The following is a 24,875-nucleotide window of genomic DNA, read 5'->3' on the forward strand; positions in this document are numbered from 1 at the left end:
ACAGAAAAGGGACAGATTGAAGGAAAAATGACTTCAAAGGCAGAACCACGGAAGCCAAGGTCTGGAACCCAGACACCTCAAGCCAGGAGAACAGACCCACCCACGCACATGAAAACGGTGAGTCTGCCCCAGAGTTTGCAGAGGGCGGGCCTTCCGCCCTGTTGTTCAGGAAGAGTGTTGCCATCCCAGAGCTCTCAGATGCCTGGAGGGTAAGCAAAGCACAGCCACCCTGCTGTTAAGGAAGAGGGCTGCCACCCCAGTCTTCAGAGAGGGTGGAGTACATTCCCCGGGGATTGGAGACAGTCTGGCCACCACCCCACTATTCTAAGGGGTTAGAATCTGTATCCTAGAGACTGAGGAGAATTTGGCTGCTACTCCAATGCTTGAGGAGGTGGGATGGCAGGAGCATGGCCCTCTCCCCATTGTATTTTTTGGTATGTAACTCCACCTTTAATGTCTTCCAGGTTCTAAAAGTAATGATAAATCTATGGTTTTATATCTACAAGGTATAAAGATATAATTTGCAACAGGTACAAAAAAATAGGGAGGAGAGATACAGGAATGGTTTATGTGTATGCTATTGAAGTTAAGGTGATATTGAAGCAAACTACAACTGACACAGATTTAGGATGTTAAATTTAAGATCCATAATAACCACAAAGAAAATACATGAAAAATATACACAGAAAGAAATGAGAAGGGACTCAAAATAGTACAATATAGAAAATGAAATAAATATGTAAATAGGCATTAATGGATGAATCAAGGTACAAAAATGTGTAGGACATATAAAGACAAATAGCAAAATGGCAGAAGAAAACCCTGCATTATTTGTAATTACTTTTAATGTAAATGCATTAATTTCTCTATGTAAAAGGCAGAGATTGGCAGAATGGATAAAAAAGCATGTCCCAACTACATGCTGTTTACAAGAGATTCATCTTAAATTCAAAGATACATGTAGGTTGACAGTGAAAACATATGCAAACAGTAATCAAAAGAGAGCTGGGGCAGCTATACTAATATCAGATAAATTACAATTTAAGTCAAAAAATGTTATGAAGGATAAAGAAGGCCAGTATATACTTAAGAAGGGGTCAATTCAATAAGACATAATTATACATCTGTTCTGGAAGTTTGATATACCAAAATAAAAAGTTACTAAATCCCACTACTAGGTATATTATACTCAGAAGAACTGAAAGCAGGGATGTGAAAAGTTATTTGCACACCAATGGTCACAGTGGCATTATTCAAAACTGGAAGCAAACCAAGTGTCCATCAACTGATGACTGGATAAACAAAATGTGGTATACAAATCCACAGAATATTATTCAGCAGTAAGACAGAATGAAATCCTGATGTATACAACATGTATGAACCTTGAAAACATTACGTTGAATGAAATAAGCCAAACACCAAAGGACAAATATTGTTTGGCCTCACTAACATGAACCAACTGTCCTCAGCAAACTCATGGAGTTAAAATCTACGGTATAGGTTATCAGGAGATAGAATGAGGGTGGAAAATCGGAAGCTGATGTTTAATTTGTACAGAACTTTTAATAAGGTTGATTGTAAACGTTTGGAAATGATAGAAATGATGGTAGCACCTTATTGTGAGTATAATTAATACAGTGCTGAATTAACAGTTTGATTGTGGTTGAAAGGAGAAGTATAAGAACATGTATGTCACTAGAAAGAAAGCTGGAGGACAAAACATGGGGCTGTACAACAGTGAATCTGTTGTGGATGACTGTGCTTAATAGCACAAATATAAGAATGTTCTATGAACCAGACTGTTAAAATCACTGTTATGTTAATAATAGGATGGTATATAGGAAAAAATATACCCAAAGCAAACAATGAATTATAATTAACAGTAATATCTTAATATTCTTCATCAATAGTAACAAATATACCACACCAATACTAAATATCAATAACAGGGGGATATAAAGGGTATGGGATTTCTCTTTTGGGAGTACTGAAATGGTCTAAAATTGACTGGGGTGATGAATGCACGACTGTGATTATAACAAGAGCCACTGACTGTACACTTTGGAGTAATAAACGGTATGTGAATAAAACTACTTAAAAAAAAAGGAATCGGGCGGGCCGCGGTGGCTCAGCGGGCAAAGTGCTTGCCTGCTATGCCGGAGGACCTCGGTTCGATTCCGGCCCCAGCCCATGTAACAAAATACGGAGAAACAGAATACAATAAAAAACAAGAAAATGTTTCCCTTTCTTCCTTCCTTCCTTCCTTCTATCCTTCCTTCCTTCTCTCTGTCTTTCCTTTAAAAAAAAAAAAAAAAAAAAAAAAAAAAAAAAAAAAAGGAATCACAGGAATTTCCCTTAAATTAAAATAAATACAAATATTTTCAATAATTTAGCAGAATTAAACTCAAAAAACAAATGAAAGTACCAGAAAGATATTTGCTACTAGACATATTCACTTTTTAACCTAATTGCATGTATTTTTAGTGAACTAATCAAACAACAACATTCCTTACATAATGTGCATTTTAAAAGTTTAAGAAAGCTATAAACATTAACTAGTTTGTATTTTTTTTACCTCCAAAATATACTGATTATTACCATAATTTACCCAAAAATCTTCCAAAATTCTAAGTCTTCCTTCATGATTTCTGAATACGTATTAGGAATGTCACAAAATCCAGACACTGAATGGAATCTGCATCTTTCACTTAATGCTTTCAAACAAACAATAGTTTACAATAATGATTTACAACAGGTTTAAAAGCAGCAATTAAAACTTGATTTTTCACTTTTACGACAGTAAAGTTTAAATGCTTATAAATACTTCAGGGTCTTTCTGCTAACTAAAATCTTTCTTTTTGTTTCATCTGATAACAATATACCATTTCATTTGGGTTTAAGTAAATCTATTCTCCCTATTACAAGTACATTTTTGGACTAGTAATACTTTGCCTAGCCAGATGATTTTTTCTTGGAATCTTTTACAAGCTTGCTTCTTCTCTAATTTTTTCTCCCAATTCTTAACTGGCAGGCATTAGGGCTTCTTCAGTTATTTTTTTTTTAACCTCTTGAAATTAGGTCAAAATATAACATTACTATTCAATTTTTTTGGTTGTTTTAATTCCTGTTTGATTTAGTCAATAAACTTTGTTTCAAGAAAGCATATTAGTAACTATAAAGGTTTCAAAGATATTTAAAACAGAGACCTTGTCCTTGAAGAATTTATAAATTTCAGTAGGATATAAGAAAGATAAAAAATAGTTTTAATGGCTCAATTTTATTTCCCACTGTGTCAATTATATTGAAATTAATTGGGGAGAGATCACAAAACTACTAATCAAATATATTCTAAATATGTTGGGTTCAAATTTCACACATTGCAAAAATACAAACAGTCCTATTACAGTTATCACATTGACATTTTAATTATGATACATTGATCATTCTTCTACTAAAACGTACCTGACAAAGATGACGTTTTCAGATAACCATCAAGGCAGGGTAGAATATCTTTGTAGTAAGGCTGAATTTCACACTTGCGCATGTGACTTGACCATTCTTCTAGGGCATTCAGGCCTACTTCTGCCAAAGGGGGATAGCTCAGGCCCAGTTTGAAAGTCATCTATATGTTAATATAAATAAAATAAACTGAAACAAAAGGAATTTAAGATGTAAAGGAATGAAAGCACCAGTTCATGGTGGTTTCCAATTAATATGCCTTTCTACTGATGGAACACCAGATGGTGCTGGAAGCAGGTGCAGCCAGGTAATTACTAGGATAACAAGTAGCAGTCTATACGGCTAACATTATACTGCAGAATTCCAGCACATGGGAAGTCTTTAATGTTCACATCAACCTGCAAAAGAAGCATAGAGAGGCCAAGCCAAGTGTACCAAATACCAAAACTGTAAGCAGAGGAGGCAGAACTTGAACCAGGTTTATTTGCTGGCAAAGAGCCTGCTGCTATGACTGCCATGGCAAGACCTTGATCTCTAAAAGGTTAGCAGAAACAAAGCATTGCAAGAAGAAATGATTCTGCTCAAGAAAATGCATGTACCTGCAATGCAGGAACGTAGGCTCTAACATCCAGCTCAATGATGTCATGTGGCAAGGAGAGAATAAAGGTCAAACAGGAGGCCAAAAGTTCATCTTTATATTGCTTCATTTTAACTGATACCTTAAACAAAAACAAAAAGGCAGTAGGGTGTACTCCTCAACAGAACCTACTATTTGGAAATAAATTCAGAAAACATTTACCCTATTTTTAAATAGGAAAAAAATGAGCACATAGTCTTTATTTGATATGGCTACATTCACCTATCAATCAGGCAATTATCACCAGGAAAAGCTTATTTCCTGAAATACTTAATTCCCCATAATATGAAAAACTTAAGAATCTATTTAATTTTGAATTTTCATCACTCAATTAAGTTATTTTAAGAAAACTCGAGGAACTCCTGAAGCATAATTTCCTTCTTTAGTTCTTTCTAAGACCTTATATGGATTTGGTAAACCAATTTTTTAATAATTAAACCATTTATTATCACTACGATTATTTCAATATGTTCATCTTAAAACACTGCCTAAAAACACTATGATAAATCATTTGAAAATTACCTCTTTACCAAATTTTGCAAATAAAGCAAAACAAGAATACTTTTCTGGGTCCTCAGGAGCTTGTTTCAGACTCTTTGGACTAACTCCCTGTCAAATAAAATATTAAATTAGTATAGCAAACAATATTTAGCAATTCTGTATCCTAACCCAGCAGTTTCCAACATGTCCTCAGAGGGGTAAATCCATTCTCCCTTTTCTAGGGGGTAATTCAGAGGGAAAGGGAAAATAGATTTCAGCATTTCGAGGCCAAGGCCAGGCAGAAACAGAGCATAAGGTGGGAAGTGGATGGGATCGGCTTAGTCAATTTCTCTCTTTCTCCGTCTTCCAGTAAGACATCCAGGAGCTGAGAGAGATGGGCTTACCTATTGTGATTAACCAGTCAGGCTCCTCATCACTGACTGGAATTGAAAGCTCATTCAGACATGATTAAAATTCACTAAGCATCAGTTACACCAGGGATTGCTGGGTCATATCTCAAGAGTTTCTGGAGAGGGCCTGAGAATTAGCATTTTAACAAATTCCCAAGTAACACTGATGTTGCTGGTCCTTGGACACACTTTAGGAGCCCCTAACAATATAACATAACCAGACAGGGGGGTTGGAAAATCAGAACAGATAATGCTATTAGTTAACTTTTTAAAAAGTGTCATCTAATTGCCACTCACATCAATTTTTTAAAAAATATACAATAGAATTAGAGTTTAAAACAGTAATATACTATAATCATATATTTTATAATGCATTTACATATATCCATGCAACCTAAAAATCAAAAGAATATTCAACGTCCTTCAAAAAAAGACTTACCTCAAAGTATTTCATTTTCTTGGCATTTCTCACTACAATGGAAAGCAATTTATAGAACCCACTGATGAGTGGCAACCGTGTAGAATGCAAAATTAATTCATATGCAAATGAATACACCCATGGCACAAAAAATTCTACATGTTTCTCAGGAAGAATCTCTCTGTAAAAACAAATTAAATGCTTAATATGGAAAATTTTGTCACTAATAATTTAACTCAGCTTTCAAATTATAAGAGACATGATTTCAGATTTTAAGTAGTTAGCTATTTCATTTATTACATTTATGTTTTTTTCTATATTTTAGCCAAACAACTGATAATTTTCACTCAAATAATTAGAATAAAAAAAAATACCTGCAAAATTCCACCAAGTTAATGAAAGCTGAAAAATCTTTAGGTTTAGCAGGATGCAAATTAGCTGCTGGATCTGAGGTTGGGATCACCCACATATCAGTAGCTTCATTTTCATCCTAAAAGTTAATTGTACCAAAACATTGTATATCATACCATTCAACCACACATTTATTCAACAAATAACTTCACCAGTTGACTTCCTCGCCAAGGCCTGATGCTGTGAAGAAGGGCAAGTGAGAGAGGCACAGATGGGGTCTTCAAGAGCTAACAGTATCATAAGGATGACAAAACTCACAGAAAACATTAAAGACAAGGACATATGGGGAGCAGGGAGGTGATAAGAGAATGGTGCAAATACAGAAATACGAGAGGTTAGAGGGAGAGAGGATTATCTTTTGAAGGCGCTAACTACTATGTTTTGCCTGAGGTAATGTTGCAAAAAGTAGAAAAAGTACCAATAATAACTTGGAGATTTCAAACTCAGAAAAAGAGAAACAGTGGAACAATTAACAGTAATAGTAAACATAAATGAAAAATATGATTGGGGCAAAGTTCAGTTTTAAACATAATAAATCTGTATTATCAAAATCAGATGGACAGACTTCCAGGAAGATGGCAGAATAGGATAGGTTGAGTTCACCCCTGCTCCAAAGAATAGCTAGAGAAGGGATAGAAAAAAGACTGGGAAAGCAATTCTAGGGTCTAAGTAACCAGGGAGGGTCTTTTACACTATATAGGGAGTCCCTGCTTGAAAAAGCAGAACTGAGACTCAGAGAACCAGAGACCAGCCAGCTAGTGCAGCAGACAGCACCATTAGCAATGGAGTCATTCCAACCTATGGTGAATATGGATTGTTCCCAGGACTTCGGGCCATTCCTTTGTGCACCTTATGCTATTTGTATGGAATATGGATGTGTCACTCTCCCCTGTTGTACGCCATGTCAGCAGGCTTACAGAGAATATTCGAAAATCACGGATATGTTTGGTGTTCCTTGACCTAAAGATACGGAATGCAGTTGGTTCCCAGATTGTGATGAGCCATATCCTCAACTTGTGATCTTAATTTAGCCGGAGAACCTACTGAAGGAGCCCCAGTAGCAGTGCAGAAGGACTATGGTTTTTGGTGTCCCAAGAGTTGAAAATTGATCCTGATCTTGGTTATTCCTTTCTGTACGTGCATGATTTTCACCTCCTTGTCCAAATACGTACTTTAGGACAGAAGAATTTTCACTTGCTTGATATTTCATAGGTTTAATTTCAATCATCTGCCTCTTTGCCACACTGTTTACTTTCTTAACTTTTTTGATTACATCACAAGATTCCACTATCCTGAAAGACCTATTATATTTTATGCAGTCTGCTACATGACAGTTTCATTAATTTTCTTCATTGGGTTTTTGCTTGAAGACAGAGTAGCCTGCAATGCATTATCCCTGCACAGTATAAGGCTTCCACAGAGAAACAAGGATCTCATAACAAAGCCTGTACCATGCTTTTAATGGTACTCTATTCCTTTATCATGAATGGCAGTGTTTGGTGGGTGATTCTTACCATGACATGGTTCTTGGCAGCAGTGCCAAAACGGGGCAGTGAAACTATTGAGAAGAAAGCATTGCTATTTCATGCCAGCAGCTGGGGAATCCCCGGAATTCTAACTATTAACCTTTTAGCAATGAATAAAATTGAAGGTTAAAAAAAAAAATCAGATGAAAATGTTAAACAAGTAGATACAAATATGGACTGGAATCTATAAAAAAGAATAAGATTGGAGACACTGAACTATTTGGGAAGCATTAAAAGAGATGAGAGCTGATCTGTTAGAAAGAAGGTCAGGAGAAAGAACAGAAAAGAAAACAGAGGAGACAGAGTAGTCAGTGAAGGCAGTAAAAATGACACAGACACACACAAACAAAATCAGTTTTGTTGGATGACAGTTTCAATAAGTCCCTTTGGCAGGTTTGGTTGTTTGTTTTTAATATTTTAGACATACATAATGTTTTTATAAAAAGCAGTAAACACATATTGGTGTTCCCAGCATAAAAATAGAATATTATAAAAGCAATAAAGCCAAAATGATCACTGGCCTTTTGTTTTCCTTTACTTATACTCTGTATATCCTCCTCCTTACCTCTTGTTTAACATTAGGGCACTGCAGTAGAACTACATATGCACTAACTCAAATAAGCATAATTCTAGTTTGAAAAAAATCATGGCAGATGAAATGTTTCCAATGAACTGAACTTCTTTAAAACTAGTCTCGTTACCATCCTGGTTTTTTTTTCTTTTTTTTTTTTTTACTAAAACTCCTCAGACAATATAGAACAGCTCCTCACTGACAGAGTTGAGCCATGAGATATCTTTACCCAGGACAGGAAAAGGGTAAAGAAGAAGCCTACTATGCTTTCTTCTTTCTCTTCCTACTGACTAGCTCAAGTACACTTGTAATACCCTGCACCCAGAGCTTGGAGCATCCTTAGCTAAAAACAAGAGGAATTTCAGTCCTCCTTATTCTACTACAAAAAGTCACTTCCACACAGATGAGGAACAAACAAGCCAAATAAACAACTTTGTCTAAAAAATTGTTTTAACACATTAAATGTCTAAATTCTTTTTGAACAATCTAATCATCATATTTTCTACACATTAGGTTACATCCAATACAAATGCATCATGACACATATTAATTCTGAAGAAACCAATTTTTCTTGATCTTGTAAAAACGTGCTATTTTACCTGGCAATATTTATATGCAAAGGAAGTTGATATAACAATGATGCAAATAATTGACAAAAATTTCTAACCTCTTGTTGCCCAACATTCTGTTTTTCTAGTGTAAGATCCAATTTCTCAATAATCTTCAAAACAGATTTTATAAATTCATCATATAGCAAATGACTCAGACTTTGAAGGGAGGAATTCACAAAAGGAAATGCTTCATCTGCTAAAAGAGAATCCTTTAAATAAAGAAAAACAATAAACTTAAAATATTGGTGTGAAAAAGTAACACCATACAGTATTAAATAAAGCATTAAATGTATACAAGTGTACAAGCATGTTCAGGTATTATGGAAACATTGCTCTGTAAAGCTATAGAATATTTTATCTGGAAATTTTTAAGCTACAAAATTTGGATACCTTCCTAAGTTACCACGACAGCATCAGTTCATTCAGATTACATGATTTATCCAGCCATGTAACAAACAGTACACAGCAATGAATGAGAAGATTTAGTCCAACACTTGCCAAATTTATCCTAATTAATTTAAGTGTCTCCACATACATACACACACAATACAAGCTCACACTATGTGTTCATACATGTATATGTATGTACATATATATATACATGCACACACACATATACAAATATATGAAGAAATATACATCCATCCTCAGAACAGATTTAAAAGTTTAATTTCCCATTGCTTTAAAAGGTGAAGCTATTTACCATTCTAAAATTATAAACCAATTACTTTGCCTATACTTGACCCAACAGAACTTAAGAAATATCTATCACATTATATGGAAGAAATATTTTAGGTAAAATTACTAATAACTACTATACTGTTTAGCAGTAAGAAAACAGATGAAAACCCTTAAGATTTTTCATTGGATAGGAATGCTCTATTGACAAAATTGGCTTTCCTAGGCTATTAATACCTTCTCAAAAACTGCATTAAAGTCAGTACCTGGCAGCACTAAAGAAACACTGCTAGAAACATATAAGGGAGGAGGTGCTAATCCAATCATATGTGATATAGGTAACAGCTGTGTAGTCATCTCTTTACAGCTATTAAATCAATCAAATTTGTCTTCATCTTTAACAAAGAGAAAATAACTCCCCTATGGTGATAATATGGTTATATTTTTTGCTACCGAGGAGACTGGATCTGTTAGAAAGAACAACGTAGCATCAATTATACCACACTGCCACTTAAAGCTAAAATGAGGACTCAGCTACAGTACCTAATCCTAAATGAGTTCCATTTTTTAAATCTTTCTAATTGCTTTTTTGATAATGTCACTTTAACTACCCTGACTTATACTGTTTTAATTTTTTATTATTTGAATTACTTTTTAGAAAAACTTTTGAAAATAAATAAAATATAATTCTGAAAAATGTTAAGTCTAGAGCTGTGGATACTAATAAAGAGAAGAGTTAGGGTACTCCCATGGCTTAAAAACTATAATTTTTACCTTCATCTGGTCACAGCTCATGAGATTTCTAAAAAGATCCAAGTAGTCTTTGTAGGTGGGCACTTTCCATTTGCCAGTCCTGACCTCCCCCAACACACGGTTCTCTTCTGATTCGGACACAGCACCCTGGACAGGAGAAGATGTAATAATAGTTACTGGTGGGTTCACACAGTATCACTAATAAGACATACTGATTTTCATAATTTGCTAAGCTGAAACAGCTATGAGTACTAGATTATATAACTACATTGAGAAGGATATTATATTATGAAACAACAGTTAAAAATAAATAGATAAATCATGATTTTTGTAACTAAAATAGCACTGTATCTCTAAGTATTTCAACACATATCCAAACAAATGTACTATCAATCATTTATCTCACTTTCTTACACAGCTTAGTCTAGCAACTCATCCTATTTCCTATGACCCCTAGTAATTAAGGTATGCCTCCCATAACACATCTTAGCATTTTGCTCTAAAGGTTTAAGAGAGAAAACATTTTCTCATTGTAAAAATGAGTACCTAATAGCAAAGTTATGCTTATGGATGTTTCATAACGTAGGAGTTCATTCACCTGATAAAATATAAAGGCATTATGTCCTACTTTTATCAAAAAAGTGAAAGAGACTACTTTTGTACATTCACATACTAAAACCTCAGCAATACTTCTAACTTTTAATGAAAGACTAATTTTCAAAATATTTGAATCCTAATTTACCTTTTGAAGGATCACCGGTTTAGAACATATTCTGATTAAACCCTGATGCACTAAAAAAAGAAAGGAAAACAAAATGAGAGAGACACCGAAAAATACAACCAAAACAATCAACAAAATGATACCCATAGTTTTGGGGGATATAACTTTAGCTCTCAACTTCTTCACTCTTATTCAATGCTTTGAGCTTTAAATTTTGACTTAATATTGAGATTCAAAGCAAAAGGGGGAAAAGATTCAAAAAGAGAAAATTCTGGTCCACTAAAATACTAGGAATACTCTAAGAGGCATCAAAACATAAAAAAGAATTTTGCAAGCTTTGTTTACATATATCAAATAACATGGTAAGAACTAATCATTCATTTTAAACCATCATAGGTTGTAGACCAACACAGTGGCATAAGATGCTCAAGATGTCATACCTAACAGAATTGTTGAACAACTAACAAAAACTGGCAAGCATTTTCTTCAAAATTCTGGAGAATAGTTACAGGGTTGCAGTAACTGGGCAAGTACCAAATCAAGAAAACACATCTTTAAAAATGGTAGAAAAACTCCTGATGCCCTTGTTGGCATTTTCTCATCCCTCCCCAGTGTAGTATGGATCCAGCCTGCACTTCCATGCACAGTCCCTAGTCCTTTCCATGAGTATAATGAAGTGCCTCTACGTTGTTGCCAATTATTCTGATGGCAGAATGAAAGGCTGAACTAGAAAACTCCTCTGTAGCTCACCCTCCCAGAACTTGCCTTGCAGGTAGAAGTAGTTTGCAGCCCACAAAAGGAGTGTAAGAAAAAATTAAGTCCAACTGGCCTGGGATAAAAGATTCCCTACTTTAAGTCATACAACAGAGCACCCAGGAGGGGGAAAAAGTCTATTTCACAGACAGTACAATGGGTATTTGAATTCTTGTAAATGAGGGAATTCCTAAGGTCATTAGCAAGTACAAACCAGGACAAGACACATGCTCAGATATGACAGAGAAGACACTGCACTCATATTTGCTTTAGCTGATCTTCTTTATGGGAGAGCTACACTCTGAATGGGAGCACCAGCCAAGGCAGAATCAATACGTAAAGACTGTGAAAGGTGTTTTTGCATTGATTTGTTGTTGTTATTGTCTCCTGCCACTCAAGGAAATCATGGTCAAAACATTAGCATAACACAGAAACAGACAGCTCAGAGACTAAATCCCAGAGTTAACACTTTATTAAACGGCACAGTGTACAACAAAAGATTACAAGACAAACAAAGAACAGGAAATGATGGCCCATCTAAAGGAACAAGATAAAAATCCAGAAAGGATCAATGAAAAAGACCACACTCTGAACATACCAAACAAAGACGTCAAAAAACTGCACCGCAAGACACTTCAGGAATTATGGGAAAACACAAAAAAGAGCCAAAGGATACCAGAAAAATAATTAATGGACAACAGAGAATCTCAATAAAGAGCTAAGTATTTTAAAAGGGAACCAAAGAGAAATACTGGAGTTGAAAGCACAATAACTAAAATGAAAAATTCCCTAGAGAGTTTCAACCACAGATATGAGCTGGCAGAAGAAAAAAACAAGTGAACTTGAAGAAAACGGAAATGATTCAGACTGAGGAGCAGAAAGAAAAAAAGAATTTTTAAAAATAAACACAGTCTAAGAGAGATAGTTATAAGTGTTATGGGTATCCCTAAAAGAGAAGAAAGAAAAGAACTGATAGAATATTCAAAGATGTAATGGCAGAAAATGTGACAAAATCAACAAAAGACACAAATATGCACATTCAAGACAATGAATCCAAACATGATAAGCTCAGAGAACCATACCCAAACAAATAGTAGCCAAACCATCAAATGCCAAGGAACAGGCATGAGTACTGAAAAGAAAAGCATGTGCTATGTACAAGAGAGGCCCATTAAGATTAAGTGCTGATTTCTCAACAGAAATAATGGATGCAAGAAGGCAAAGAAACCAAAAATGTTCTGTTAGAAAACTATTGCCAACTAAGGATTTTATATCCAGTGAGATTGTTTTTAAAAAAAAGAGAACAAGGAAGACATCCCCAGAAAAACAAAAGCTGAGGGAGCTTGTAACCATTATACCTGTCCTACATGCAATGTTAAAAAAAGTGCTACACTGATCTGGATAGAACTAAGGTAAAACAGAATACAGGGTAAAGGATGATATGGTCCATATTTTAAAATGTCAACTTCCGTGTGAGACCAAAGGAAGGGAGTTTATTTGGTGCAAAATTCATATTTTGGGTAGCGCATTATCTAATTATCTAACTTGCATAGTCAGTCTATTTGAACACCACAATTACATAGAATGTTGACCAGGACATGAGATCTTAATGGTTTGTACAGCTTAGTATGATGTCTTATAAACCAGGGTAATTTGGGCAGAGAGTAAAAAAATATTTGCAGGGTCCCCTTGGGGAACTAGGGAGAAAGGAAAATATAATCAATTTACCCACCTGGAGAGTTCCTCATATTCTTACAAGCAGTAGGGACAACCAATTCACTAGGCTGAGTCCTTGATCTTGCAGTTCACCCTAATGGGACTTTTCCTGCAAAGAAGACACTAAGCCTACTTATAATTGTGCCTAGGAGTTGCCCATGGAGAGCATCTTTTTTTTGCTCCAGGTATGGCCTCTCTTACTAGGCCAGCTGGGTAGGTGAGCTCACTGCCCTCCCCTCCATGTGGGGCATGACTCCCAGGCATATGAATCTCCCTGACTATGTGGGACAGGACTCCCAGGATGAGCCAGGACTTGGCATCATGGGATTGAGAGAGTCTTCTTGAGCCAGGGGTGGGAGTGGGCGGGGCGGGGGGAGAAATGAGACAAAATGAAGTTTCAGTGGCTGAGAGATTTCAAATAGTTGAGAGTTTATCCTTGAGGTTATTCTCATGCATTATTAATATCCCTTTTTATTTTATGGTGTATTGAAGTGGCTGGAGGGACATACCTGAAGCTTTTGAGCTGTGTCCCAGTAGCCTTGATTCTTGAAGGGATTGTATAACTATATAGCTTTTACAGTGTGACTGTGTGATTGTGAAAACCTTGTGTCTGATACTTCTTTTATCCAGAGTATGCACAGATGAGTAAAAAAATGAGGATAAAGAATAAATAAATAATAGGGAGGATGGAGGGTAGAAAATTAGGTGGATTGAGATGCTGGTGGTCAGTGAAAGGTTGGGGTGGGGGATATAGGATATCCGCATTTTTTGTTTTTGTTTCTTTCTCTGAAGTAATGCAGATGTTCTAGGGATGATCATGGTGATGAATACACAGCTATGTGGTGATGCTGTGAGCCAATGATTGTGTGCTATGTATGGACTCTGTGTGTGGAGATTTTTCAATAAAAATATTGAAATTCTTTTTTACTCTCTGCCCAAATTACCCTGGTTTATAGCACATATACTAAACTGTACAAACCATTAAGATCTCACATCCTAGGTGTGGACCTTCCTGGCAACGTGGGACAGAAATCCTGGAATGACCTGAGACTCAGCATCAAGGGATTGAGAAAAACCCTAGAATGAGCTGAGACTCAGCATCAAGGGAGTGAGAAAACCTTCTTGACCAAAAGCGGGAAGAGTGAAATGAGACTAAGTGTCAATGGCTGAGAGATTCCAAACAGAATCAAGAGGTTATCCTGGAGGCTATTCTTACCCACTAAGTACATATCACCTTGTTATTCAAGATGTAATGGAGAGGCTGGAGGGAACTGCCTGAAAATGCAGAGCTGTGTTCCAGTAGCCATGTTACTTAATGATGATTGTATAATGATACAGCTTTCACAATGTGACATGTGATTGTGAAAACCTTGTGTCTGATGCTCCTTTTATCTACCTTGTCAACAGATGAGAACATATGGAATAAAAATAATAGGGGGGAAAAGGATCTCATGTCCTTTTCAACATTCTATGTAATTATGGTGCTCAAATAGACTGACTATACAAGTTAAATTAGATAATGCGCGATGCAAAATATGAATTTTGCACCAAAAATACTTTTGTACTTTAGACTCAAAAGGAAAGGACACTAGAGAGTGGACTGAAGCAGCATAAAAAATAAAGACCTCCAGAAAAGGTAACCATAGGGGTAATTATAAATGCCAGTACTATTGTATTGTATTTTTTGGTATGTAACTCCAACTTCAACTTTCTTTCAGGTTCTAAAATGCAAATGCATAAAAAGTAATGATGTGACTTCCAGTGATGAGCCTGGCCCTGGCACCATGGGATCGACAATGACTAGCTGAACAAAAGAGGGAAAAGAAATGTAAAAATAAGGTATCAGTGGCTAAGAGAGTTCAAATAGAGTTGAGAGGCTATTCTGGAGGTACTCTTATGCAAGTTTCAGCTACATATTGCTAATTGCCACTATATGCCAAGCCCCAACCAACACCATTCCTGTAAGCCCTAAAGAATACCTAGGGCTCTAAGATTCTTTTCAACCACTCTTGATTAAATCACATCTCCAGGGACATGATCTGATTACAGTTCCAAACATACAGTATTGAATAGGGATTATTCTACCTTTATGAAATGGGATTTAGATTAAAACATGGCTTTTCTAGAGGACCTACATCCTTTCAAACCAGCACAGAAAGGAAAAAGTATAAATTTCCGTTTGCAAATCATATGATCCTATATTTAGAAAGTCCCCAAAAAATCTATAACAAAGCTACAGAGCTAATAAAAAAGTTCAGCAAGGTAACTGGATACAAGATCAAATGCAACAATCAGTAGTGTTTATATAAACTAGTAATGAGCTATCAGAGAAGGAAATCAAGAAAAGAATTCCATTTACAATAGCAACTAATAGAATCAAACATCTAGGAATAAATTTAACCACAGATGTAAACAACCAGCACACAAAAATCTAAACAGTATGAAAAGAAATCAAAGAAGACCTTAATAAATGGAAGGACATTTCGTGTTCATGGAATATAAGACTAAATATTTTCAAAATGTCAATTAACCAAAAACGATTTACGGATTCAACACAACTCCAATCAAAATTCAAACAGTCTTCTTTGCAAAAATAGAAAAGCCAAACATCAAATTTATTTGGAAGGGTAAGGGGCCCCAAATAGCCAAAATCATCTTGAAAAAGAAGAATGAGGTTGGAGGACTCACATTAAGTTGAAGGGAAAGAACAGTTTCTTCAATATATGGTGCTATGAGAACTATATATCCATAACTCAGAAGAATGAAGGAAGACCCCTACCTCACACCACATACACAAATCAACTTAAATGGATCAAAGACCTAAATATATAAACTAGGATTATAAAATTCCTAGGAGAAAACACAGGGAAGCAACTTCAGGATCTTGTGACAAGCATGAGTTTACACCCAAAAGCACAAGCAACAAAAGACAACAAAAATAGATAAACGGGATCTCATCAAAATTAAACTATTTTGTGCATCAAAGGGCTCTATCACAAAGTGAAAAGACAACCTACTTCATGGAAGAAAATATTTAGAAACCTCACATCCAATAAGGGTTTAATATTCCGAATATATAAAAGCATTCTTCAACTCAACAATAAGAAGACAAACAACCCAACTGAAAAATAGGCAAAAGACCTGAATAGAAGTTCTAGAAAGAGGATATACAAATGGCTAGAAAGCACATGAAAAGATGCCCAACATCATTAGCTATTAGGAAAATGTAAATCAAAACCATGAGATAATATTTTAGACCTACTTGAATGGCTACTATTAAAAAATAGAAAATCACAAGTGGTAAAGATGATGTGGAAAAATAAGAATACTCATTCATTACTGATAGCAATGTAAAATGGTGCAGCCACTGTGACCTTGGTGGTTCTTAAGAAAGTTAAGTACAGAATATCATATGACCCAGCAACCCCACTACTATAATTGAAATCATGGATTTGTTTACTCTAATATTCATAGCAGCACTATTCACGAGTGCCAAAAGATGGAAGCAACCCAAGTGTTCACCAACAAATGAATGGATAAATAAAACATGGTATATACATATAATGGAATATTATTCATATGTAAAAAGGAATGAAGTTCTGATACATACAATAAGGAAAAACCTTGAAGACATGTTGAGAGAAATAAGCTAGACACAAAAGGACAAATATTGCATGATGTCACTGATATAAAATAATTAGAATAAGCAAATTCATAGAATTAGAAACTAGCACACGGGTCATTAGGAGCTGGGTTGGGGGTAAAGAATGGGAGTTAAATGCTTAATTGGTAGAGTTTCTGATTGGGGTGAGGGGAAGGTTTGATAATGGATCATGTTGATGATAGCATAATACTGTGAATATAATTAACACCTAACACCACTGAATTATATAATTAAATGTGGCTTAAAGAGGAAATTTTAGGTTGTATATATGCTACTAAAATAAAAATTCCAAAAACAACCAAACCGTATGACTATATAAAACAGTGAACCATTATGTAAACTATGGACTACAGTCAATAGCATAATTATAATATCTATCAATTGCAACAAAAGTACCATACCAAAGATTAGTATTAATAATAGGAAAAACTGGAGAGAGGTATCGGAATTCTGCATTTTCTGCACGATTTTTCTGTAAACTTAAAACTTCTTTAACAACCACAAAAAAAAAAAAAAAACAAAGCATTATCAAAATATAAGAATGAATCACACTTACCTACAGCACTAATGCAATTGCAGAGGACTGGCCCTTTCTCTGCTAAGGCCAGGAAAACTTTCACCATGGCTCTGCAGCATACAGACTGCATTTTTGGACTATACTGTGGGAAACTATCCATCTGTACCACCATGAGATGTTCCAGAACTGGGGTATATACCTCAGGAACCTAGCAGAGTGGAGAGTAGAGTAAGGGTTATGGGTAGGAATAATAACCATAGGAATGATACAAATATTCAGAGTAGTTACAACAAATATTAGATAAACCTGGCTTTCATCTAGTCTCCTAAGTTTAATATTTATTATTGTGATTGCCTAAGAGTAAACCTGTCTGAAAGATACTCAAGGTTCTATTGACTGTGCCAAGCAGAAATTCCTACCCTTTTAGAAAGATGAAAAAGGTGACAAATTCCTCCTCCCGTTTGGATAGTAAAAAATTATGTTTTGTGACAATGTTTCTATTTACATAAAATACTTATTAAAACTGTCACATTGACTTCAAAGGCTCCTGTACTGAGGGTATCACACAACTCCGTCAAATTATTTGACAAATTGGCAATAAGCATTTAAAACTGTGCTTAGTTTAATTAGGTATTTTACTTACTGTGTCCAGATAAAGTAAGACACTTGCAATGGACTGGAGGAAACTCGGCATCTGGTAAACATGGTCCTCAGTGGTATCTGTCTGCATGAGGAACATCTGCTTGCAGCGCTGAATAAGCTCTATATACATCAAGTTAACATCCTCTGCATTTATAACCTTACAAGGCTTTAGGAGAAGTAACACAAAAGTATTTTCAGCCTTATGAACATCCAGATAATGCAAATTTAATGTGATATATGTTATTATACACAGAATATTAACAAGCTATTTTTTAAACCTTTTTTATTAATGTTTTGATACATTAAGATATCCTTCCATTCTACACATACAATCAGTAATTCTTAACATCATCACATAGTTGCATATTCATCATTTCTTAGTACATTTGCATCGATTTAGAAAAAGAAATAAAAAGACTACAGAGAAAGAAATAAAACTATAATAGAGAAAAAAAAAAGATTATACATACCATACCCCTTACCCCTCGCTTTCATTTACCACTAGCATTTCAAACTATATTTATTTTAACATTTGTTCCCCCTATTATTTATTTTTATTCCATATGTTCTACTCTTCTGTTGATATAGTAGCTAAAAGGAGCATCAGACACAAGGTTTTCACATTCACAGAGTCTCACTGTGAAAGCTATATCACTGTTCAATCATCATCAAGAAACATGGCTACTGGAACACAGCTCTACATTTTCAGGCAGTTCCCTCCAGTCTCTCCGCTACATCTTGAACAACAAGGTGATATCTACTTAATGCATAAGAATAACCTCCAGGATAACCTCTCGACTCTGTTTGGAATTTCTCAGCCATTGACACTTAGTCTCATTTCACTCTTCCCCCTTTGGTCGAGAAGGTTCTCGCAATCCCTTGATGTTAATTCTCAGCTCATTCTAGGGGTTTTCTCAGTCCCTTGATGCTGAGTCTCAGCTCATTCCAGGATCTCTGTCCCACGTTGCCAGGAAGGTCCACACCCCTGGGAGTCATGTCCCATGCAGAGAGGGGTAGGGTGGTGAGACTGCTCGTCATGTTGGCTGGAGAGAGAGGCCACATCTGAGCAACAAAAGAGGCTCTCTTGGGGGTGACTCTTAGGCCTAAATTTTAAGTAGACTTGACCTATTCTTTGTGGGGTTAAGTTTCATGTGAACAAACCCCAAGACTGGGGGCTCAGCCTATAGCTTTGGTTGTCCACACTGCTTGTGAGAATATCAAGAATTCAACTTGGGGAAGTTGAATTTCTCCCCGCTCTCACCATTCCCTGAAGGGGGCTTAACAAGCTATTTTTAAAACTTGTTTTTAGACAGGAAATTATATTTGGTAGTAAGACATGGAAAAACAGGTATATACAATCGTTTAAAAAACTCAATGATGGAGCAGCAGCACCACATTTTATTTAAATGTATCGTTCCTTAATGCTTGTGTAATATACCTATTCTAATTTTCTGTCAAATAATAGATTAAAAGAACAAATGTTGAAAACCCAAAAACTAAATCATAGTTATTTTTAAAGCTTCCTAATTTTGCCCATGTGTTCATAGTTGTGAATTCCAGTAACAGCCTCCAGAATATGTGGGGTTCTAGTAGAGCAAGGCAACAGGACCAGATTTTAATAATGGTGCTTTCTCTTTGGTTCTATAATTTCTTTAAATATGCTACATATCCTGGAGATACTTAAGATGACTTTCAATACAAAATAACAACTTCTATATATCTTTTTTTATATAAAGCATACATCTATATGTAATTAAACAGTATCACAATATTGAAAGTGTAAATAAAATGAGTGATAACAAACTCCATTAAAAAAAGAAAAACTCAGTTAAATGACTATACAATGACAATTTAAAAGTCCAATAATTTGATACATAGGAAAAGTGTATCTATTCTTAACAATTTTTGTTGTTGTTGTTAATAGTTGTAGATTAAGGAAGTTTTGAGATCAGTGAGCCAAATTTTCCCTTAAAAATGTCCTACTTGTGTACAGAATATGCTTAGTCCTCCAAAATTCTTCAAATGGAGTTATCATAGACAACAATAAGTTTATTCTAAATCATTAAGTGAGCATTTAGGCCTTTAAATTACATTTTAGGGCGGGCCACAGTAGCTCAGCAGACAGAGTTCTCGCCTGCCATGCCAGAGACCTGGGTTCGATTCTTAGAGTCTGCCCGTGCAAAAAATAATAATAATAATAAAATAAAATATTTTTAATTACATTTTAAAACTTTAATGGAAATTAACACATATACAAATTCTATTTAAAGTAATACTTATCTGATTTACAGAAAAATAAATAAATAAGAGATTAAGGGCAAAATTCCACCACCGTAAAAGTCACTGACTCCTACGTAGCACAGGAGCAATAGGATTGTTTTCAGCGGTTTGAAGCAGTAGGTCTTAATAAGAGAAATAGATGTGTGTATCTCTCTGCATTAATATTTAATCAGATTCAGCATACCATCTTCACATAATCTATTTGAAATCCTCTGTGCAGGATTAATGTGAAGATTTCTAGCACACCTTCTTGAAAAATCAGTTTAAGATAGCGTACTGCTATGCTTTAGTGGGATTTTCTGTAGGTTTGGGATCATAATCATATAGGAAAGCAGCTGTTATTACAAGAATGGCTCCAAGGAAAAAGAAACCGATTGGCACAAAATCGCGTAGTCAAAAACAGGATATCAGTGTTGATAATATTATAGATAAAGAAGCTGCAAATCCTTTTAAAATATTATCTGCATACTTAATAACAGCAGCTATTACAGGCCCTCCAAGTTTCCAAAGAACAACTACTATCCAGGTCAGGTGATTCTATCTCTGAAAAAATCCATTCTTTGATAGCAAAACTCCATCATAAATGTATACACCGATTAATCCAAATATACTTCCAAAGGAACCAAGCTGAATGTTTCTTATCCACATGGATTGCTTGGTTTCTTTTAAAATTTTCTCAAAGTAAACCCAACAAAGCCACTTGAAAAAAAACATGTTGTAAGAAATGTCATGAGTTCTACAAATCGAGAACCAGCTAAAAGTTCCTTAGAATCAAGCTCTTAAGAATCTGAGGGCCACTGAACAAAAGCAACTACTGTCATCAAAATTACTAGGGAGAGCCACTGGTATACACCTAATTTTTTACTAAACATAGACACAGAAAATAATGCCTTTGTAAGAATTTTCAACTGATACATGGCCTGATTAGCAGCTGCATCTAGATCTGACAGTGCCAAATAAGTTATTCTGAAGAGTATAATTTAATGTATGATATATGTTATTATAAACAGAATATTAACAAGCTTTTTTTTCTCTGATGGAATAGCAAGTTTGTCTCCATAGGTTTATTAAGAATTTCATCACGTAGTATTCGATTTAGTGCTTTTAGACTACATTCTACTACTGTCTTTGTAGAGTAGTAAAATGCAGACCATTACCTTCAAAAGTTTCAGCAATAACCACTGCAGTAGTCAGGCTCTGAGAATAAAACCTGGGTCTCCAGCATGGCAGGTAAGAATTCTGCCACTGAGCCACTGCTGCCCAGTGCGAGATGCCTACTCTTTTAAAGTCCTAGAATAATGCATTGTTAGAACCAAACTGATAGTCTGAAAGAACAAAATTTCCAAGCAAAGATATTTTAGGTTGGTGGACATTGTCTTATCTTCATTTGCCTTGAGAGCAGCTGGGCCAGCTGTGTGCACTGGGGGCTACAACTTAGTTCTGCTGGGCATCCCAGGCTGCCAAGCCTGCCGGGTGCCCTGCAACCACTGACCAGCAGCACTACCTACTCTCACCACCCTGAACAAGTTTTTTTTATTAGAAATACAGATTTTAAATACAGCATATCTTATAAAGATGTCTTCTTAATAATCTGTAATCACACTCCAAAAACCTATTCATATGCAAAACATTTACTGACTGCCAACTCTATTCTAGGCATTGCTTAGATGGAAGGTCTCAACGACAAATGCAATGCAGGCCCTGTCCTATGAGGCTAGCCTTCCAGAGAAAGAGAATGACAACTGAACATAGACATGGAATCTACTACAATATCATGTCTCACCTTCCACCCAGAGCAATCTTTTAAAATCACATGTCTGATCAGGCTATTACCCAATTTCAGATTTTTCAAAGGCTTCAGAATTTAGTGAGCCTCCTTCAAGATCTGAGTGGTTCTCTCACTTTTGCTCACCTATCAGTTGAAGTTGGTTAGACTATAGTCTATAAGCTAAAAAGTCCATGTGCTCTCTGTGTATTTAAGAAGCCAATAGAGACAAATGGAGATGAAGATAAAAAAGGAAAAGGGATTGTTTAGAAGCAAAGACCTCGAGGAAACATAAGTAGATGAAATTCAGAGTAAAACAGTTAGAAGAAGGGACCCTCAATCTCTGAAACATGACAGTAGGCACCGACGGATAAACTTGTAGAAAGAAAGGCAAGAAGTTATTTTATAAAGCAAAAGTCATAGCCACCCACTGGGAGGGAAATAATAAGGTCGCTCTCAAGATCCTTAAATATATATCTTTCTGTCATATGAATTTCTTTCTAAAACCCTAGGGAGGTCCACTACAATTTTATTTCATAACATAGTGAAAAAAAACGTGGTGTTTCTAGTCTTAGACTTGGATTTATGTTTGGTTGTGCCAATTACTATGTATCCAGGACAAGTTACCTACTCTCTCTGAGTCTCACTTTCCTCATCTGTACAACGGAATAATACTTAGCTTAAAGAAGAGTTATGAGGACTTATAATGATATATATAAAGAATCCTAACTCACAGTACGTACTCAAAAAACCCTTAATTGTTAAATAAACAATAATAACATTGTCGCAAGTGTGAGATGCCATTAAAAATGTAAAAAGTATATTCCTTTAAACAGTGAAGTGAAAACAAAAAGGTAAAACAGAATAAATTAATGAAACATACTCCTGCAAAAAGTCCATATCCACGAATAGCAATGGATAACTCCTTGTTGTTTGAATCCATGTTTCTAATGATTTCATAAAATTGCTCCATAAAGTACTGCAGCTTACTCTTATGCATTTCTGCATCTTTTGCCACCATAAAAGAAACCTGCAATTGCATAATATTTACATTTTAGAAATATTTAATAGCAAAATAAAAGGATCTATACAAAATGTGAAAAGATTAAAATTGTTTAAGTAAAATTGTTTCTGAGTTGCTATAGTTACATACAATTGCTTTTACACATAGAGAATCACTGTTTCAATCTGCTCAGTTCTCATCAGTTTCAGAAAGAAAAACAGAGCTGAATTTAACAGAGCTGTATTAAGAGTAGATAACCCCAACTAAAACCATTCCAGCCAATCCTAAAGAACATCTCGGGTGTCATATAAGATTCTACAAAGGTTCCATGCACTAGGGTAACTTTCCGGAAACCTACAACCTTCAGATGGGTCCCTGGACCAGGTAAGTCCTGAAATGCAGAGGGCCCAGCCATCCCCCTATCCCATATTAATGACAGCCCCTTCCAACATGAAAACATTAGAATGGGCATAGTCCAAATACCCCTAAAGAGTGGAAGAAAGAGCAAAGGTGATGGTGGAGTTATACAAAAAAGGTAGGGTTTAACAATGAGTATGACTGCTGAATCATTACATAGATATCTCTTTTTGTCTCCAGTATCTTAAAGCAGCTAGATACAAAAACCTAAAATTCTGCAATTGTAACCAATACCAAACTCCAAAATCTTTACTACAACTAATCGTTGCAGTGTGCTTTGAAATTTATTGCTTTGCTATGTATGTTATTTTCATAAAAAAACAGACAAAAAAAGTCTATTGTGATGATATATACATATATATTCCTCCTAGCCTCCAGTATTCTGGAGCAGCCAGAAGGAAAAATCTGTGATGGTGGAATGGTAGACCATGACACACTCTGGGACCTGTTCTGTAACTACTTCTTAAAGAGCACTTTGAAAATTGTTGCTTTTTTCTTTCTTTGCTTTTTATATATGTTACACAATAAAAACAAAAAGTTGATGCATGTTTCTTAGGAAAGGGGCTGAAAAGTCCAGGAGAATGTGGGAAGAAGTCGGCACAGAAAAACAAGTTTTAAATGAAGGCTCTCTTGATAATGCAGGGAGCAGTCTTTATCGACCACCTCCACTGGGGGATAACACAAATCTGTGCAGACAGAGGTCAGTGAGCTCAGCAGTGTGCCAGTGCATTCTGTTAGGTCAACACAAAATAGAGGTCACAACTACACATTCCACAGCACGGTCCCTCCCCACCACCCACCCCCATCCCCCACCCCCACATTGCCCCCAACCGCCACTGCTACTTTATCATGGAGAAGTAAATCTGAATACTCTGATTTTCAGAGGATAAGACAAAAGAAGCTAAGAAAGACAGGCATACTTAGGGAGTAAGGCCAAGGTCTGGCTACCAGGAGTGACCCCTCAGCACAAATCCTCATTTCCCTACACAAGTCCTGGACATTTTTATTCATCTCAGTAACAAAGCCTGAAATTCTACCTGTTAAAAGATACATTTGAGCAAATGTTTATTAATATCCAAACACATTTGTGCCAATTAGCAAAAAAATAAAACAATATTCCTCAGACCTTTATCTTCCTTAGCTGCTAAGATCAGCCAAATTAAGCTGAAAAGGAGTTTTTTTAACAGGAGGGCCAAGAACAAATTGCCCAAACCTTGATGGGAAGGTTTAGAAAAGCAGGGTATACCAAGAAGTTGAAAGGGACATAACAGGAAAGGGAAGGTACCAAAACAAAGTGCACCTATTTCACACTTCTGTCTGGATACGGAGTTGGGCCATATTCAGAAAAACGTGTTTGCTCTCCATCCGTCCCCTTGCACATCACGGCCTTACTCTCAGGCCAGTGTTGTATGCACTTTGGTTCACGTAGGTTTCTAGGGATCC

At 35.7% G+C, this 24,875-nt stretch overlaps 1 protein-coding gene and 1 pseudogene across 3 annotated transcripts in view; both read right to left on the bottom strand.

The window, feature by feature from the left end:
- The window catches only part of PRKDC (protein kinase, DNA-activated, catalytic subunit), a 282,120-nt gene that overhangs the window by 241,206 nt on the left and 16,039 nt on the right, over nucleotides 1–24,875 (bottom strand). For 2 of the 3 annotated variants that reach the window (XM_077166733.1, XM_077166735.1), the window contains exons 11-21: nucleotides 22,896–23,042; nucleotides 17,969–18,133; nucleotides 17,365–17,533; nucleotides 10,697–10,746; nucleotides 9,976–10,101; nucleotides 8,580–8,732; nucleotides 5,779–5,894; nucleotides 5,426–5,585; nucleotides 4,619–4,705; nucleotides 4,059–4,178; nucleotides 3,463–3,622 (exon numbers count right to left, since the gene is read on the bottom strand). In XM_077166733.1, coding sequence (XP_077022848.1) covers nucleotides 3,463–3,622; nucleotides 4,059–4,178; nucleotides 4,619–4,705; nucleotides 5,426–5,585; nucleotides 5,779–5,894; nucleotides 8,580–8,732; nucleotides 9,976–10,101; nucleotides 10,697–10,746; nucleotides 17,365–17,533; nucleotides 17,969–18,133; nucleotides 22,896–23,042 — 1,453 coding nt within the window. The remainder of the gene's footprint in view (nucleotides 1–3,462; nucleotides 3,623–4,058; nucleotides 4,179–4,618; nucleotides 4,706–5,425; nucleotides 5,586–5,778; nucleotides 5,895–8,579; nucleotides 8,733–9,975; nucleotides 10,102–10,696; nucleotides 10,747–17,364; nucleotides 17,534–17,968; nucleotides 18,134–22,895; nucleotides 23,043–24,875) is intronic. The other variant, XM_077166734.1, reaches the window with a different exon arrangement.
- Nucleotides 19,098–22,884, bottom strand: LOC143688609 (UDP-N-acetylglucosamine transporter-like; annotated as a pseudogene).

The sequence above is a fragment of the Tamandua tetradactyla genome, chromosome 6 (assembly GCF_023851605.1).
Source record: "Tamandua tetradactyla isolate mTamTet1 chromosome 6, mTamTet1.pri, whole genome shotgun sequence".
NCBI lineage: Eukaryota > Metazoa > Chordata > Mammalia > Pilosa > Myrmecophagidae > Tamandua > Tamandua tetradactyla.